A 19,026-nucleotide genomic window follows, 5' to 3' on the forward strand; every position below is an offset into this window, starting at 1 on the left:
AAGTGATTCCAACATTTGAGCTGAACAGTTCTCTTTGATATACTCTAATCTACTCTGCATATGCAATTATTCTTCCACAGCGCTGTATTGACAGGAATCCAGGAAACGCTGGACCTTGAAGTGTGTTGCTTATTGCTGTTTTCATGTAAAACCTGTATAAATTCTACGTGATATTTGAACACTCTGATTTGTTGCACATATTTGTACTTTTGGGAACATGTAATCATAAACTATTCATGACCCGTGTTTCTATAGTCATCATTAATTCATTCCTGCATCTGCACTCGTCTGCTCCACTTAATGAAGCATTATTTTTACAAGTTTCACAATCAATTTCTTATTATGTTTTCCATGTATTTTTATTTATGTATTTTTTTTTTTTTTTTTGGTAATGACTGGCCTGCGCCACAGTTCAGATCACAGCAGCGATTGGTTCTCCTCACCCTGACCCTCAGCTCTCGTCTTCAACCAATCAGCCAGAGTCACATCAAGGGTCCATCAGTGTCTTTTATTGCTGTTTAGGGTTGTCCTGGCAACCAGCCCAGGCTTTATGTGCACATGTGTGTGTATGAGGCTGTCCCTCGTGGGTGCCGGCTTCGCCCCTCTGTGCACCATGTGCTGCTGCTGATTAGCTCGTCTCTGAGCAGCCTAGGCTGGCAGAGACTGTGCAGCATCTGATAAAGCCTAATTGATACGGCCACAGAGGGAGGCCTTTGTGTGCTTTGTTGGCCTGGCGAGGCACAGCAGAGTCAAACCTTGTCAGTGTGGCTGCTTAGACAATAGGAGCAGCTGTAACTCAACTGTGAAGAGCAGCAATGATGGAGACAGGAACCAGCTCCACTATTAACTGACTGGAAAAAAAAAAGTGAGCGGTGAGAGAGAAGGAGAGCAGTGGCGTGAGGAGGAGGATTTGTACGATACAGGGCCGTGTTGGGACAAAACCTTTTGTCCAACAACTTCAGGAAAAAGCCACGGTGTCCAGTGGATAACGTCTCTATCAAGGCACTGCTACTACACCTGGACATACACGGAGCACAGGACAGCTCAGGACCACTCAGGATTAACAAAGGGAGCAGGGGGGTGTAGGTCTAGCCCCCTCCATGTGGGCCAGATGCACACAGTCAGATGCTGAGATGGGACTGTACCATGTGGGGTATCAGTGTTGTTGCCTTTCAGGCTGAGCTGAGCAGGATTCGCTTTGTTCTGCTAAGTGTAAGCCACTTTTTGTAAAAAAAAGCAAAAGTTATTTTTTCCATGGACCTCACGCAGAATGACATTTTTAATCTAAGCCTCTGTTACGGGCTGACAAAATGTTGAAGTTCAAAGCTTTTTGTTTGGATTACTGGCAGTTCCTGTGTCTGCAGCCTCTGCATGGTTTCTATAAAGGGTAAGGTGCTTTATATTGTGTGTATAATGTGTTTTGATTCTGAAGCTGAAATTTTTGTCCATTTCCTAGAAGAAAAAAAAGGACACAAAACCACGACCCTTTTAAAATTAGAATAACACCATAACATGATGTCAGAGTCAGTGCTTTGTGGTAATCCTGGGGGGATTCAACCAGCACAGGCTAGGGGTGCCCTGGATAATCACACTTCTGTCCTCTTGCCTCATAAAGTGTAATGTTTGAGCCAGATGTGAATGATAGACAGCCACCACGCTCCAGCCCCTGTGCTGTTCTGTACTATGTGGAGAGCGACTGAAATGGGGACACAGGGGGCCCACGTGTCAGTGAGGTCAGCTGGTCTGAATGGAAGTGCTATTGTTATGGTTTGCCCCTGACAAGCTCCAGCACAGTATTTAGACTATTGTGTGCGTGGTCCCACTCATGGTTATTGGCTCGGCAGCGTGAGCCGACACATGCTCTGTGCTCCACAGCTCCTATCAGAGAGAGTCCACAGTCTGCGTTCAGCTCTTGAGATCAGATTATGCGACTGCCTTTCAAGTTTGTACGACAAATGCTAAGGCCCGTCTTTTGTGCATATGTTAGGAAATGTGACGGGCAGACATGTTTGTAACAATATAGTAACAATTACCTGCAGGTTAAAGCCGCACACATTTTACAGCTGTATAATATCTTCTGTGTGAAAGGTTGTGTTAGAAACAGGAGCCTCAGTTTGAAAGCCTGGCAGAGAGGGTCAAATGAAAAGACAGAATTGAGTTGAATTATGGGAAATGAACTAAGTGTTACTTGACCCATGCTAGAGAGTAAAAGTCAAACTATCTCGGCCTGTGCTGCTCTGATTTTCACCTGTCTGTGTCATGATTCCCCCAACTTTATGGAAGTCCACTACTAAACTGATACAGTACCCTGGAAAATGAGGTGATAAATCAAATTAATTTAATTCAATTGTATTTTGTTTTTACACAATGTCTATTTTATGAAAACAGTTACAAAAGTATCAATAAGTGACTGTCGTGACTCCAGGTGGAGTCTTGTTGCAATGGCGTTATGAGATGAAGTTGGAGCCAGAGTGTGTGGACTTCTCTTTGTTCAGTCTGTCTGTGCCAGGTTGCTAACACAAGCTAACAGCCAGCTACCTCAATTGGGAGGTGGAGGATGAGGGAGAAATAAATAAATTAAAGCACATCCGCAGTCTGTGGACAAATATGGCTGCAAAATGGTCCATTGCATCACCTGAAAGTCATACGAGGGTTTTCTGTTGAAACATTCAAATAGGTTGTGCAGTGGAGGACTACACAGCCGAAATAAGGGACACAGTCATGTTGAAAGCTAATTTTAGCAGCTCTTCCTGGCCTGTGTTTCGTCTCATTTTCTCTGTGTAATGAGAAAGACACCCGTGGGGTCAGTTGAAAGTGAGCAAACTCCTGGTCTGGTTCAGAGAACGGTGATCAAAAAGAGGAGTATGTAATGTCGCAGAGGAGCATCTCCAAGCGTGAATTGTCACACACCTCCAGGCCATTTTTATTCATGAGTCCGCCCATCCCCCGACTTTCTCCTTCACGCGACCGTGTCTCTGGGGGTGAAGACAAAAACATCCCCCCACGACACAGCTTAATGCGCGTGTGTTTCCATTTAAATATCAGCCAGTGATTGGATGGTGGAGACTCATTTCATTAAGCTTGAGGATGAGCCAAAACTCTTGTATTGTGTTGGAGTGTGGTGGAACTGGAGAGGGCTCATTTGCTGTGGGGCTCTGAGTGGTTTTTGGAGCCAGACAGTAATCAGCTGCTTGGGTCGGTATGAGGACAGACCTGCTCATAATAGTGTTTGGGCTCTTCAGCTGGAAAGTCAACAGCAGTTAAATCTGTGTCTTACACTTTTTTACACGCATTTTTTTAAGGGTGAGTTCACCAAAATTACAAGAGGACACTCATCAATCCCTCATGGCTTCTAATAAGGATGTAAACGAACATGAGTACATTATGGGCTCCTAACAAGCAGCAAACTCAAAGCCAATATGGAGGTGACAGGCAAGTCGATCCCCATAGACTCCCATGTTAAAATGTCCAATATAACAGTTACAATAACAATAACATGTTTACAGCCTGGTACAAAACGGTTTTGGTCTCTATAGCTAATTTCTTCCTTTATGACAACTGTACGGGGGATGGATTTTTATATCTCACCTGTTAACATTTTATTAAAGCTTCAATTTATGCATGATTGAGGATGTGTCACTTTGAGTTACAGGTGAGCAAGTGTGTGTTTGCCACAAACCAGCATGCACTAAAGTCTCGGCCCCATTTTTGGATTAGCTGGGAGTTTGGCAGAGACAGGCACTGCCAAGATGGCGATGGCAAAACAGCCCACTCTGAGCTTCAAATCTGCTCCTCAGAAACCTATGGGGGACGTCACAAAGTCCACCTCCATCTTTATTTACAGTCTATGGCTTCTAACCAATAATGCACAGTAAACGGCATTCACGTTTTAACTGTAATATTAGAGGGTCAGAGACCCAGGGCCCTGTTTTGTAGTGCTACAACAACCAGGGCAAGCAACTCTCTGACAGTTTGGTCTGGCCACTCTGTCCATCTGTGAGGTGCTTTTGTGCCAAGTGCTTAGTGCACAGGTGGGAGAAGAGGTACAAACAGCTGGGCAGTTCTCTTATATGAGCAGTGCAAAGTGAGTTGTTGGTATTTTGTTGGAAAACGTGTCTTAGACTTTTCACTGAGAATAGACCTCTCAGAACCATGTCTGTTTCTGGTGTAACGTCAATCTGCTGCCACTTTGATGATTCTACCAACAAGGGCAAACTAAATGCACAGAGCACAGTGCTATTACATACAGCTGTCCACTGTGCAAATGATACCAGGCTGCTATAAAGTAACTTCAAAACTACACCCACTAGATAGATAGATAGTTAGTTCTTAATTGTCATTGCATATTGAAACACATTCAATAAAACACATTCATTATGCTTAGCGGCTTATAAAAAGGAGAATAAAATGATGAATGTATCATAAATATTATTATGTAAAATGAATTAACTAAAAACACATTACATTGCACAGTTAGTAACTTAACTTCAGTCTATGAGTTCAGCAGCTTTTCCACAGCTGTAGGAAAGAAGCCCTTCTGGCCCCCAGAGGTGAGGGTGGTTATCGGGCAGTGACCAGGGTGTGAAGGGTCTCTTCTGATATTGTATCTGCCTGTGAAGACGGCCCAAGTGGATGTCACTCAGGGTTGCAAGTGGGGAGCCAACAGTCCACTGTGCCACCGTCACTACTCACATTAGACTGGTCCATTATGACGAAGTGGTCTGTTGTGTAAGTGGCAGATAAAAAAAGCTCCTGCTTTATATCCACTATTGATAATAACTCAACTTTTATTTTGACATTTGTTTATTTATTTGATGGTGAGATGTTTTACATAGTATTTTGTATGTTTTGTAAGGCAGTTTACCTTTTATACACATGAGCCGGATAAAGGGCTGTGGCATTTCTGACAACCTTGAGTGTATGTCTTCCGACATCTCATATGAATACAGATGCTTTGTGATGTAAACAAGAAAGGAAGTGGTTTGGCGTTACACATCTAGTTCTGCAGGCACTTTCCTCAGAAGAGAGTGTTGATTTTAATTATCGTTTCTAAATGCTGAGATTACCACACAATTCACCTCTGTTGTATTGTAGTAAGGGATGACTATTCAGAGATGGAAATCTTAACTGCAGTATCCTCATGTCTGCACCGAGACAGAAGAGATCTTTGTGAGTGGGTGATGTTACCCCTATAACAGCTTCTTTGTGTTTTTTTTTTTTTTTGTGGCAACGTGTCTTTGTTTTTCTCTCCCCTCGAGTAGATCAATGACCCCAGTGGTAATCTGTCAACCCCCCCCTGTTTGTCTTCTAATGGATTTACCTGTGTGTTCCCAGCTGGGGTTGACAATAGTGGTGAGTGTGCTGACGGAGCGTGAGGAGAACCTGTGATTGTCCCGTACGCTGAGATGGAGTTAAGGCAGCAAGGTGAAAAAGGTCACTGGCCCACATCAAAATGTCCAAACACTGTACAGTTCATCATCGCTGAACACACCCCCACTTAACCCACCTCCACATCTCCACACCCTTTCATCATTCACACCCACTGACTCCACTCACACTTCCTCTTCATCCATTTATACCCAGGCAGACATGACCTGAGCCCCACCACGTGTCACTGCTGACTCTTGACAGAATAACTGCTCATAAAAGTGGCTCCTTTATGTATCTTAGTTCCCCCGAACAAAGATGGAGGCTTTGCCCTTTTTCCTTGAGGATTCATCCGATTACAGTGTTTTTATCTGAAGTTAACAGACAGAGCCGTGGCCTTTAATATTCCACACTCATTGTGGACTGCGGGGAGCCGTCTCCGCTGAGGACCAAAGTCAGGACATCAAAAGGCTTTCTGAAGGCATAAAGTAGATCCCTGGTCTTTCTCAGATTGATCCCAGTGGAGTTCACCCCGAGCCTCCACAAATTCAGATGAATTTCTGATAAATCCCAAGAGGCTTTCCAGATTCACACCAGCTCACCAAAATAATGGCAGTGACCTTAATTTGGTTTTTCATATTCAGAGAAGGCCACTGTACAACAACCTGGAGAAAAGGGTACAGTAGTAGTCCTGTATAGTGAATTATTTCATGTGAAATACTGTAATAAAGTGCTAATTCAATCCATTTGTGGGCCAAAAGGAGCGCAGGCCTGTGAATGTGTCGGTCCACGCCGACACTGAGCTCTGTCATATTCACACTGAGCACTGCGGCGTGCTCAGCCTGTCAGCCCACTCTGCACCACCCGGTGGCAGATATGCCATGTAACGGTCAGTCTGATATGAGCCACTCTGTCTGTGATTTCCCTTCATGCCGTGAAATGGAAACATCAAAGTCTGAAGCCCTTGTCAAATCGATCTGCTGTGTGAATGTGTACAAGTGCCGTGGTGCAACTCTGAGCTGCAGTGACTGTAAATCAGAGCTCTGCAGCCTGTGGCATGGCACACGGTGATACTGCTGCTCCCTTTGTTGACTGTGTGAATGTAGTGCTAATTATTTCTGCTGGGTTTCATCTGCTTTTCATCTTGTTTCTTCACTTTATCTGGATTATTCAAAAGATGAAGAGTTTTTAATGACTGTAGTCTTCCTGACTGGCAGTATCTGACCCTGCCATAAAGGTGGGGGTCAGAGACAGACAGGCAGGCAGGCAGGCAGGAAGGCAGGCAGGCAGGCAGGCAGGCAGGCATATGAAAAGACAGACAGACAGACAGGCAGGCAGGCAGACAGGCATATGAAAAGACAGACAGACAGAGAAATGTTTGGCAGCTGCACATAGGAAGGTTACAGGGGCCAACAGGAGTGAAAATACTTGGCTATTCTTAAATGTCTAAAATAACAAAGGCAAACTTCTCACATGTTCACTGCAAGGATTTGCATTACTATGTGTCAGCATATCCTTTTCATGCAGCTGAAAGTTGCTCGGAAAACTCGCTACGCCCAACTACTACTGATTACTTAGGACTGAGGGAGGAGTTAATGTTACTGTGGGCAACATGAAGTATCACAAATGTACTGTAGACGTTCTGTGTTGAACTCAACTAATTAACTGACTAATGAGAACCAATTTAAACCAGAATGTCACACACTGTAAACTCAAACACTGTACAGATTTCCTTCATCACTTTTCAAATAGAAACGTTTTTACTCCATTTGCAGTTATTGTACAGCTACAGTTAAATTTGCAGATCCAGATTTTAAGCACAGAACAACGGCGTGCAAGTTCAGTATGATTCATAGTTTAAAATTGAACTACCTATTATTATATGCAAAGCAGTGAAAATTAGCTCCACACTGACACGTTACAACAGGGAAATCACATGGGAATGCATCAATAGTAATATCAAAACAATATAATAAATATAAAAATCTGTCCTGTAAAATCATTACTTACTATCATCATCATCAAGTAATATTGCTCATCAGGATCTGAGTACGTCTTCAATAACTTTAGGGAAACATGCTAACCAGTCATTGGTTGGAGCACATCAGTGGCAACAACAGCAGCACAAAACTATGCACTTTTATAATAGTAATTAGACAGAACCTAAGATGTTTGACCAGTTACAGCCAATATGCTCTGCATGACCCTGATTATCCTGCATATGAAATAAACCAAATGCTTTTGATGCAGGAAGGGCTGTCCTTAGTGGAAAAAAACAATTGTTCTGTTTTGCAAAAGTAATGTCAGCATATTTCAACGTTTTGGTCTCATCTAGTGTCTTTAGTGTATCTCAGTTACTCTGCATTCATGCTGCTTTGTAGCACAGGATCTTTAGCTGTTCGCATCTAACATTTGCCACAGCCTGCATGTTTTTTTTTCCTTTTGCACACACATCTCATATTTCCCCCAAGTTAACTGAACTTTTACTTTAGATTCCACTCGTGCTGACTCAGCAAAATTACTTCAATCCTCTGCCTGAGATGTTATTCTGCTCCACTTTGTTATGACATGGCTGATGAGTGATGCATCAAACAGTGTAGCGTGTCCAAAACCTACTGCACCCATTCAGCAGCAGTGTATTTCACCCCACCCCCCACCCCCACCCCTTAGGTCAGATACCGTGTATTGAGAGTTTGTGAAAAAATGTGAGCTCCGACACTTCAAGAGGAGTACAACAGAAACAAACAATGCCTGGACAGTCACACCTCCCATACAGCAACGGGGAGATAATTTAGGGGGGAATTACGTGGCAGCAGTAAGTGACAGACAACTAAGAAAGGAGCTGCAGCCAGCTGGTGGAATGCAAACATGCGCTAGCGTTACACACTGAAGCAAGGAGGGCTTTACTCCCTGTCTGGACCACTTAGTAGCTGGCCTTACTTGGTAATGCTGGATAAGTCTCTGCTCCGCTCTCCTCAGACAAGAACAGATTGCTGAGTGAAAGAGGGAAAAGAGGAACTCAGAAGGAGCAGTGACTGGAGTGACCCAACCTCCAGGAGAGAGAATTAGTCATTTGTCCTGAGGAACAAGAAAAGACTAGAACATGTTTTGTGGTCAAGTGAAGAGAGAGCGAAGGAGTGGCATGAGTGGATGCTGGTAGGAGGACTCCTCTCTCATGCAGACGGTTTCAGCCTTTAGTTGCCTGAAAACATCTGGGTCTTTCTTCACCTCTTGCCCTCTCATCAGAGAACTTAACTAACTCCAAATCTCCAGTTTCTGTCCTGACGATGTCAGGGAAATGTGGAATCTAATGTGGAAGTACTGCATTTCAGTGCGGACAATAAGGTAAGGGAGATCTCTTATTCCAAAACTCCAAAGCATGGTGGCTGACACGCTGCTGGAGACACAGGCAGGTTAATGCTGATCCATGTTCCGAGTTAACGCTCACTGCTTTTAATATAGTTTGACACCTTTGGTTGATCTGGGGCTTGGACATAGCTTTTTTATTTTACATGGAATACTTTTTGGCTTTCTAAAAGTTGTGAAATTTTTTCACACATGTGTTTGACAGCTGTGATATAGATCATCTTTTGGGTCAAGAATCAAACCTGAAAAGTTTGTTGAGTTCTGATTGCAGCTGCAACTTCTGCCAATTATTTTTCAACTAATCATTTAGTCAATCAAATGCCAAATGCAAATGACAACTTCTCAGAGCCTGGGGTGACGGATTTATACTGCATGTTTTGTCCAACTAACAGTCCAAAAACCCAAATATATATCGATTTACAATTGTGAAAAATACAAACAGTTTCACATCAGGAAGCTGGGTCCAGCAAATCTTCCATGTTTTTGCTTGATAAATGACTCAAACCAGTGGCTCTCAATCGTGTTGGCTTATGACCCTACTTATGACCTTTAAGTTGTATGTTTACCAGTTTGTGACCAGTTCAACCAAAGACTAATTTCCATGTTGTGTCTGAATACATTTTTGCATCCCAAAGAAGTGAAACTAGTCAGAATTTTGCAAGAAGTAGCAAAAAGATGCAAATCAAAATGTCCTAATACTTAAAAAACTTAACTTGATTAATAACTTAACTTAATTGATAATTGATAATCTTTTTTTTTTTTTTTTGAACCCAATCAGTGTCTGTGTCTTATGGCTTCAGCACTAGTTTATATGAAACTGTGAATTTATTTTATTCATATAGGAGATTGGAGCTGCAGTAGATGGCAGGAGGAGGATTTACTGAACTTGTTACTCACTACACGTCTTACAACTCTTCCGTCAGGGTTGTTGAGGAGAGTATAAAAGTTGAAACCGGCCATGAGAGAGAGGGAGAGCCGCTGTAGGGGACGGGTTAAAGCATTAATGGTTCCACACAGTGATTTCACCACTGCAAGGCTAAAATTAGTGGCCATTGTGGCGAGAGCAGCCTGAGTCAGCAGTAGCCAATCACCATTCATAAACTCCTATGGTCTGTAATTCCAGTCTCCGTGGGTCGGCCAGCCACAGCGTGGAGTTCATGCTGTAATACAGAAATGTTCCTCCCTCTGAGCAAGCCTGGTCATATTATTGAATTTCAGATTCCTGTCTTGTATAGTACACGCATCGCACCGTCTTGTGTAATTTGGCCATCAGACATTTTCCGTCTCTGCTGATTTTTCATGAATGCCACAGTGACATGGTTTTTCCTCCCAGCTTGGAGTCCCCTGTCTGCTCTGCTAAAAATTACCACACAGTCACTCACACATGTTCACAGGACCCGGGGGCTGAAGTCCAATGCATGACATTCTTAAATAGCCGTCTTAGATTATCCATACCTGCAGTTTAGTGTCGCTATAATCTGAACTAAATTAATAAACTGCATTCACTTCTTTTCTTTTTAGTAGAACCAACACAACTGTGAGCTATCATCAAATTGTTTTGGCTAGCATGGTAGCTAGCAATTTTCTATTTACACATGCATCAGAGGAACTTTAGCATTCATCTGGAGTCACAGTTTTGTCTGCCTGAGAAATATTAATTCCAATATTCAGTCTCATCTCAGCTCCAAGGCCTCCTCCAACTCCTAACTCCTGCCTCTAACTTTGTTTGCTTTTTGGTGCCAGGTAGGTAGCATAGTAGCTAAAACAGCCATCTCTTGTTGTGGCTGCACTAAGTCTGTGACCTTAAAACAAAAACAATGAGCTAAAAGACACTAAAACCTCTGTAGGTTTGTCAGAATCCAAGACTACATTTATATTACACAAAGTCAAAATGTTGATTTGTGCAACTTTAAAGTGTTTGTTTAAAACTTTGTTTCAAATTTTAAGCATTTCTTTAAAACATTAAATGTTATTTTTTTTTTTTTACTTTTTATTTTTACTATACTTTTATTTTTATTTTTATTTACATTTAAAGACTTATTGAACAGTGGTATTTTCTTGCCAACACACATAAACAACCCCACTGTGTAACATTATTCCTAAATTCTGATTGGTACATGGAAATGTGTGACAGCACCTTGTCCCTAAGTGAGTGACCCAAATCCGTGAGAACAGCACTGAGAGACACTTAAATAAATAAATGTCTCTGTGAAACGACCAAAACTGCTTGAGCAGAAAATGATGATCATGTGGGCGCTCATTGTTCGGGCCCTTTAAAAAGTGCTCCTACCCCCTGCAGGAGGCATGGCCACTGTTCTCTGTCGGTTCCACACATATGAGGTGAAGTGTTATTGTTGGGACTGACAGATTGACCCTTCGATAGCAGTCGTCCTGAGCGAGAGAAGACGGTAGTGTCATCTTCCTGCAGTACATTCCTGAAGACAGGAGTCATGCCTCAATAACTCCCCTCTTCTCACATGCAGGTCTCACTCTCCTCTGACCCTGCTACTCTGTCTTTGCTCCCTGCCAGTGCCTGACTACATACCAACCCCATCTGTCTGTGTGTGTGTGTCTGTGTGTGTGTGTGTGTGTGTGTGTGTGTGTGTGTGAGTGGGTTTCCCACAATTCACTATCTGTAGGGATTTTTTAACTTGCTTTGCTGGAGCTGTTTTGTAATAAATTCTCTTTAAAGAGCCTGGTTTTACAGCAGAGGCCGGCCCAGACACTTTGAATTCTTAGCACACTGTGTTGTTTTCAAAGGCTGTGTGCATGCAGGCGCTTTAAAAAGGTTTGCCAGTGAAACAGTAGAAGCCAGGCAACATGATCTGGACATTTCAACTGCAAGCCAAAGGAGCACAGGGTATTATTTATTTAAGTCGGGGACTCAGACTGGAGGTGGAGCAGCCGGTGTGAGATGACCTATGCTACGTGTCTGTTTGTATGCATCCTGTGCTCCCAGCCTCCCAGAGGAGAGGAAGTACAATACCTCTGCACAACTTCAGATCTGGTATCTTGATGACTATTACAGCTCCACACAGCTTCCTGGCAAGCGAGCGAACGCAGCAGATCAGAGCCAGCAGACGTCTGGGGCGTCATCTACTCTGTGATGCCCTCCATGTTGTGAAGTAGAGCTGACCCGGCCTTCCAACAGGCTGCACTTTAAAGGTAAAAGCCATTTCTGCTCCCCGCCGCGGCGGGGAGTAGAATTAGAGGGGGCTTCTGTAAACAGCACCGAGCAGTCAGTCAGCTGTTGGCCAGGCGCTCTGTGACAGCACCTCCCTCTGAACTATAGCTGTTAAAGAGCGGCAGCAGAATCTCAGGAGGAGCCTTCTGCTTTTGTCTCTCTCTCTCTGCCATAACACACCTGAGGCACAGGGGCGGGAGGTGGAGAGGATTTTTAACATTATATGGAGACAAACAGAGCAGCAGCGGGAGAGTTGAAGACAGATGGTGAGTGTGGTCTGATCCAGACATGGTCTGATTCAGATGGAGGGGGTTTGCAAGGAAAGACAGATATTATTAGAACTTGGGCTCTTAAAATTGTGTGAATGACTCGTTTAGATATTTTCTGAGAACACGTCACGTTGTTTATGCTGTGATGTCTGTCAGTGAAGCTAGCATCTGTGTTCAGTTGATTTCAAGGTCACTTTATTCCAGCTGCCATTCCTCAGCAATTTCACACTGTGCGTCTTTAGTGTGGAAGGAATTCTTTTCATCCTGATTTGTCTTGTCAGAGTAGGTCCCCTCATGTAAAAAGCTAATTTACCTTGACTGTGTCTCTGCTGTGACCGACACAGCCGACAATTGGAGATTACAGAAAAGTTGTGTCTGCTCCTAATGTCTTTTTCCCTTTTGCTTTGTTTACCTTTTCCATGAATTTCTCTCACCTTTGAAGAATCTGAACACCATGAGGATCCTGTAAACTCTGCAGAAGGTTGTGCTTCAATAACGTTGCTTTGCTGTTTGACTGAGTGGCAGCACTGTAATGAGCTGTTATAAATATTTCACAGATGTAGTGTCTTATTTCCACCTGTAATCTGATTCAAGTTCTCTGTCCTGAACTCACAGTGGGCTTGGCAGGTTTTTGGTTTGTGTGCAGTTTTGTAGATTTGAATCTTGCTCAATCACACTGTATTCTGCTTCTTTCTGCATACATTTATGCAGCAGTCGATACCAATGTGTAATCTGGACACTGTCAGTGTCTTTTCGCCTCATTTGGCCACAGACAGTTATTTAAAGGTCTCTTACTTTACACTTTTCCGGTGTTTTATTTTACGTTTAGATATCCATAAGAGTAGATCCTTGTAGTTTTAAGTAAGTCGTTTTACATCTCATCTCTCAGGTTTCTCTCTGGAGCTCTAGTAACAACAGGTTGGTGAACCAATCAGAAGAGAGGCTTTGAGCTCTGGCTGTTTTTTGAGCGATTAAATAAAAACATAGCAGATTTCAGGTAAACACTCAGAAAAACCAAATCCTGCAAGGTTGGAGGGTGGGTCCAGGTGAGCTGGGACTGGGGCATGGCTGAGAGCAGGTGATTGCTTTGTGGTGACATCACAAAGTCACAGAAGTCCTGACGGCTGGTTTTAAGGCTCAGTTTCTGAATCCAGGCTGTGTGCATTTCTCTGTGCACTGAGGCTTTGATACTTTCACAGTGTTAATATAGAACCTAGACCTGCTTTATAATAAAAAAAAAAGACATGAACATCTCACTTTATACAATATGGGCCCTTTAAATGAAAGTATCTGAGTAGTTTAGAGGAGAAATTTCTTTTTGATGGATCATCTATTAAATAAATGACATCTGAAACATGACAGGGCCCAAATCACACACAGATTTTTCTCTCAGGATCATTAGCTAAAGAAGTTGAACATCTGGTTTTAATCTTTAACGGTGTGAGTATTGTATTTTATAAGCTTGTCAGATCTGTTTTGTGTATAATTTTAATCTGAAAAGTAACTACACTTTTCAAATAAATGCAATGCAATATTCCCCCTTAAATGTAGTGAAGTATAAAGTAACATAAGTTGGAAATACTCAAATACAATACAAGTGCCTCAAAATCTTATGTAAGTACAGCACTTGAGTAAATGAACTTTCTACCACTGAATCTGGGGTCTGCATTTTTGTCAGCAGTATCAGGAGATTAAGTCATAATGTTTCAGGTAGACAGAAATATCATCTCCGTTTATTGCTCCCAATATATGGTCGGATGGAACTGTAATGGATTTAAATTGCTATGACGATGAATAGATGACACTATAATCACTTAAATGTCATTGTAGCTCAGGCAAATGCTGCACACACTGAGTCCTTTTTAATCACTGTCAGGTGCTATAATTGGCCCAGTCCAAGCATCAGCGGTGACCCGTGGCTCAGTCAATAATGGCCGGACAGTGGCTGGGGCAGTCAGGGACGCAGCCGCCACCTGGGGTCCGTGTCCATCTTTTATGCATTTCATTGAAGCCAGGCTCATCTATCATTAATGGCCACAGTGGCCCTGAGCACAGATCGCTCTGTCTTGGCCAGCTAGGCTGTAACCTGGGCTGTCAGTGGTCCGGGGGCAGGGGGGGGGGGCGGCTGCCCTGTGAAGTCTGACTTCAACCTGACTCTGATAACAGCAATGTGTCACCTGCTAATGGCACTCTGACAGATTAGAGACACGGCAGAGCTCTCGCAGGATCCTGCAACCACTTAAAATCTAAGCTATTGGCCGTATTCACCATAACCTTTTGCTTCCAAAGTGCTTTTCCCAGTATGGCATCAGAAAGTCCATTATTTTCTCCTCAGGAAGAGTGCCGCCTCCCTCTCTGTGAATTCAGAAAGGATTGCTAAGTTCCACCGAACAGCTGGATGTAGTGCTCGCCAGATTGTGACTGTGTGCATGCATAACTAACCCAAAACACAACATGTGTGGATTTCCACTGAAGTGCAGAGTGAATTAGGGTTTCAGCATTATCTCAGCACAGAACATAACATCCACCACCACCCACTGTCTGGTCATATATTATGTAATTCCTTAAAGCATCACTGTTTGACTCAAATCATTGCTCAAAACCATAGGTGAGTCAAGTGGACGGGTTGAGGAAGGAAACATAAGATGGTGTTTTTCTAATTTAAGATAATTTAGAAAGGCTCTATCTTTGATTTACAATCAAAACAGTGTTGAAGCCCTTTTATTTATTATTTTAATATCAATCTTCCCCAAGAATGTATGATTGTACAAACTGCTCTCAGCAGCTTGTGGCAATCTGATCCAAAGAAAACAGGAAATTTACCAAGGAAAAAACCCATTTGTTGGAAATATTGTTTCTCATTGATGAGAAAACTTAGAATGACTAACATACTGAAGGTTTGTTTTCCAGCTGTTTACCTCAAGTCACACCAATGCAGTTTCTAATGTGCGGGCCCGTAGCTAATCGATGGGGGGCTAATGGTCCCTGGAACACCTCCCGCCATTCGTCCACACCCTTTGGCCAAGCATTTTGGGAAAATATCCATCACTGGCAGTGTTTACTCTGGGGTTTTGTTTTCACTCTGATGCCGTATCAGCCAGGAGCAGCCAGCTGATGAACATTAGTGTTGTCACTGCTGGAGGAAAAGCATGTTGGTGGTGATTTGGATTTCGAGACATTCAACTAAATGTTGAATGTGTTTGTATATCTTACAGTCATTGCCGGCCTCGCCAAGTAATTCAAAGTATTACATGTGCAGGTCTGTGGAAAACAGACGCTAATGAAGCATCAGTGCAGTAATTACAGTTCTTCATTTATCGACCAGAAATGTCAACAAGTTATTACCCACTCTGAGTACTTGCTTCCCTGTTCTCCTCCCACTGCCCCACCTCCCAGTGGTGGGCCACCTTTTCACTTCCCTCCGCAACTTTAATTCTCTTGCTCTCTTCACCTCCTCCTCTTCCTCCTCTTTTATTATTTGCGGTTGAGGTCTGCAATCAATTAGTACGAGAGAAGGCCCAATCAATTCCTGCTCATTTGCAATTCCTCCCCGTTAAACAGTTTCCTTTATTGCCAATGTCATAATTAATGCGGAGGAGATTGAGAGGACGGGAGGGAGGAGAGAGAGGACTCAGAAGAGGGAGGATGGAGCTGGCAGCAGAAACATGTGTGTGTGTGTGTGTGTGTGTGTGCTCGTGTGTATTAGTTATCATCTATTTGCTCCCTGCCTTATTGCCTGCTGCTCATCCAGACAGCAGTCATCCAGTACAGTACACCCAGCATCACCAGTGCCTGCATTATTATACATAAGTCTCAGCAGTGAAAGAATAAACCTGAAAATGGTCACACAGGCTTTGCAGCTGTGTCAAATTTGGCACCCACTGTGTCTAGTGAATAAATATCAGTGCAGACATAAATTTCTTTTTAAAACCTTAAAAGAAATCCCACAGTGTCACTATAGTTTCAGTCTTAGTCCATTCCCCATGTAGCTGTTGAAGAGTACACTCCTGCTTATTAAAAAAGGCAGTTAGCTATTTCAGACTGCTGCCTCCAGTGTGCCCTGAGGACCTTCAATATTGCTGCTCGAGGCCTGGGGTACATTTCTTTGTATCCCACCTTTGTTAAAGCACAGGGGGCATCCACAATCCTTCCTACCAGCCTCAGTTGTGCTGTGCTAAAGTGCTAAAACATGCTAAACTAAGAAGGTAACTATTACATCATAGGCATGATGGCATTTTCAACCATGATAGCTTGCTGACATTTAGCTCAGAGCAACACTTACTACAGCCTCACAACATAGCTAGCATAGCTAAAGCCTTGTTTAATTCTGTTAGAAATAAAGTTGTGAAAAGTTGCTCAAACCGAAGCTTTGGCTTTTTGTGAGCACAGTGAATTTAACCCTCAACCTTCCAACCTTCAATATGGCTGCAAGAGAGTATGTCAGCTAGTTCTGTTAAATATCCCACCTTTGTTAAAACTCTGTCAAACAGGGGTTAACTTATGATTGCCCCTCACCAGAGGAGCAGATTCAAATAAAGCCTGTACAGATGAGAAGGAAGGTTTCGCGACAGTGAATTGAGCTATTAGATGTGAATAGTACACAGCTGTGTGGAAGCGTGTTTTATGAGCAGAAGGGTGAGATGGAAGGAGAACTGGGGGCAGGTGGTGGACCACTAGTAATTACTGGGCAGCGCTGCTGCACAGTCAGTGGTCCCCACACACCAATCTGTCTTCTTTCTGACCCTAATGAAAAGCCTTTTAACATCTGATTAGCTTTTAATGCCACTCTGTAGGCTTGGGTGTGGTTTGGATATGAGAGACTGGGAATGCATTATGCAGATACTGGTATCTGATTGAAGAGCTGTGTGATCCAGGTGTAGATAATTGTGTGTGTTTGCATGTTGATATGAACCATTCTGTGCCTCCATTTCCCTCTAGTCTCCATTTCAGAGCTGTTTGGTTGATGGATTGTGCAGGTAAAAACGATTTAATGACACAGAAGAGACAAAGCCTGTTAGAAATTCATAGCAGATTATCCAGACACTGAAACCATAATGGACATCAGAGGCATAATGAGTGTCGTTGACATTTTATCCTTTTGTTAATTTTAACTTGACTTTACCCTCTCTCTGACTTGCGAACAACAATTCCTCAAAACGCTGCTTGTAGTCACATGGGTCTGTTTATCCTTCATGCAGCTTTCATCTGATCCCCTCTCTCAAAGTGGACTCAACAACTCTAACGTTGGAAAGACATTAAATAGAGGTTGGAAGTGAGAATAGACTGGATGTCAAAACCCAACATTGGCTGGCTGACTTCGAGATGTGGAACAGACGTCGGGTTTTGCTCATGACTAAAATGTTGGGTTTTTTTGCCGTCACAATGAGATGTTTGGGACACACTGGATTTTGGTTCTTAACAACAGAACTTGCAACTAACACAATATCTGCGTCAGCTATGAGTATTCTACATTAAATTGGATGTAGAATTGGACGTTGTCCTGACGTTAAACTTTGGTCACCTGACGTTACATCTCACATTGAACCGGATATCAACATCTACAAACACTGGTGAACTGTATGTCTGCAGGGAGGGGTTACTCTGTAGAAATGAGCTTTTTATACTCATCATCATCATCATCATCATCATCATCATCATCATCATCAAAAACAAGAACTTTCTCCATCAAAACAGTTCTTTGACTTGTTTTCAGTAGTTTCGGAAACTTGGCTTTGCAGTTTCTCTGACAAGAATGTTATCACAAATGTCAGTGAGACTTTCGTGGTACTTTCACCCAAGACAACGCATCTGAAAGATGTTTTGCAGTGACTAACATCTTGACAGTTGAGAAGTAAGACAGTTCATAAAGTGATCAAAAGCAGGCCTGTGTTGTATTTCCGTGTGACAGAGCATGCCATGAAGTTGTCTAATATCTGCCTGTACAAACTCTGCATTTAATCAAGGCCTAAAGGAAGTGATGTTGGATATTTTCAGAGCGTCTCTTAGGCTGTTCAGTGGCGCTCAGATTTATCTGAACAGAACTCTGACACGTGCAGTGTCAAATGTGCTGTTAATCAACATCAGCTGTTATGCCTGGTTGTGGTTGTTTGTGCACTTTCAGAGAGGACCAGCAGGCTGAAGTGATCATGGCAGGTTAGTGCTGAATCTGAAAGGACATTTTCCTTTCTTGCAGCAATTATTTTAGAGTTCTGGCCCTCCTTTAGATCAATGACCATAACTCCCCAAAGTTAATGTGGGAATACAGTAGCCCCAGGATGTGTCTCATGTATTATCATTACATTTTGAGTAACACAGCTTAGCATCTGTTTTTTTTCCAACTCCGTCTCCTGGAAATGACATTTTCTGTCATTTTCTGCAACATCTTCTCTGCAGAAAAATTCAATTTTCTGTAGAACTGAAATACATTTCCTGTTGACATGACGGGGAAATGCTGTCAATTCAGACATGAATGTTTTGATGCTGAACATGATGTTGAACTGAAATATGCACTGCCCCACACATGTAAGTAAACAAGAAAATAAATAACAAAGCAAAAAAAAAAAAAAAAGACAGATTTTAGAATCTGAATGCTTGATTAAATTTTGCTTGAAAAGTGACTTTAAGGGATGAACACATTATCAAATTCATTTGGCAAAATTTGACAAAAGAAAAAACCAAAAACAAAAAACACATATACACACACAATAAAACAGTCAGTTGATCCGTTTTTAAACAGACCAGGAACCAGGAAACCTGCACAACTGTGGCAAATACAGCAGGTCAAAGTTGAGCCAGGACGTCAAACAGACAGTTTGCATCATAATTTTACTGTTTGCCTTT

At 42.6% G+C, this 19,026-nt stretch overlaps 1 protein-coding gene across 4 annotated transcripts in view; it reads left to right on the forward strand.

The window, feature by feature from the left end:
- Positions 1–19,026, forward strand: part of iqsec1b (IQ motif and Sec7 domain ArfGEF 1b) — a 202,997-nt gene that overhangs the window by 126,041 nt on the left and 57,930 nt on the right. Inside the window, exon 1 of one of the 4 annotated variants that reach the window (XM_071495644.1) lies at positions 8,070–8,712. The exons of the other annotated variants lie outside the window; for them this stretch is intronic. Coding sequence (XP_071351745.1) covers positions 8,666–8,712 — 47 coding nt within the window. The 5' untranslated portion in view covers positions 8,070–8,665. Of the gene's footprint in view, positions 1–8,069; positions 8,713–19,026 lie in introns of those variants that run through there. 4 annotated transcript variants of the gene reach the window in all.

Source organism: Trachinotus anak, unplaced genomic scaffold, assembly GCF_046630095.1.
Source record: "Trachinotus anak isolate AG129_WGS33_773 ecotype Australia unplaced genomic scaffold, CSIRO_AGI_Tana_v1 ptg000013l, whole genome shotgun sequence".
Taxonomy (NCBI): domain Eukaryota; kingdom Metazoa; phylum Chordata; class Actinopteri; order Carangiformes; family Carangidae; genus Trachinotus; species Trachinotus anak.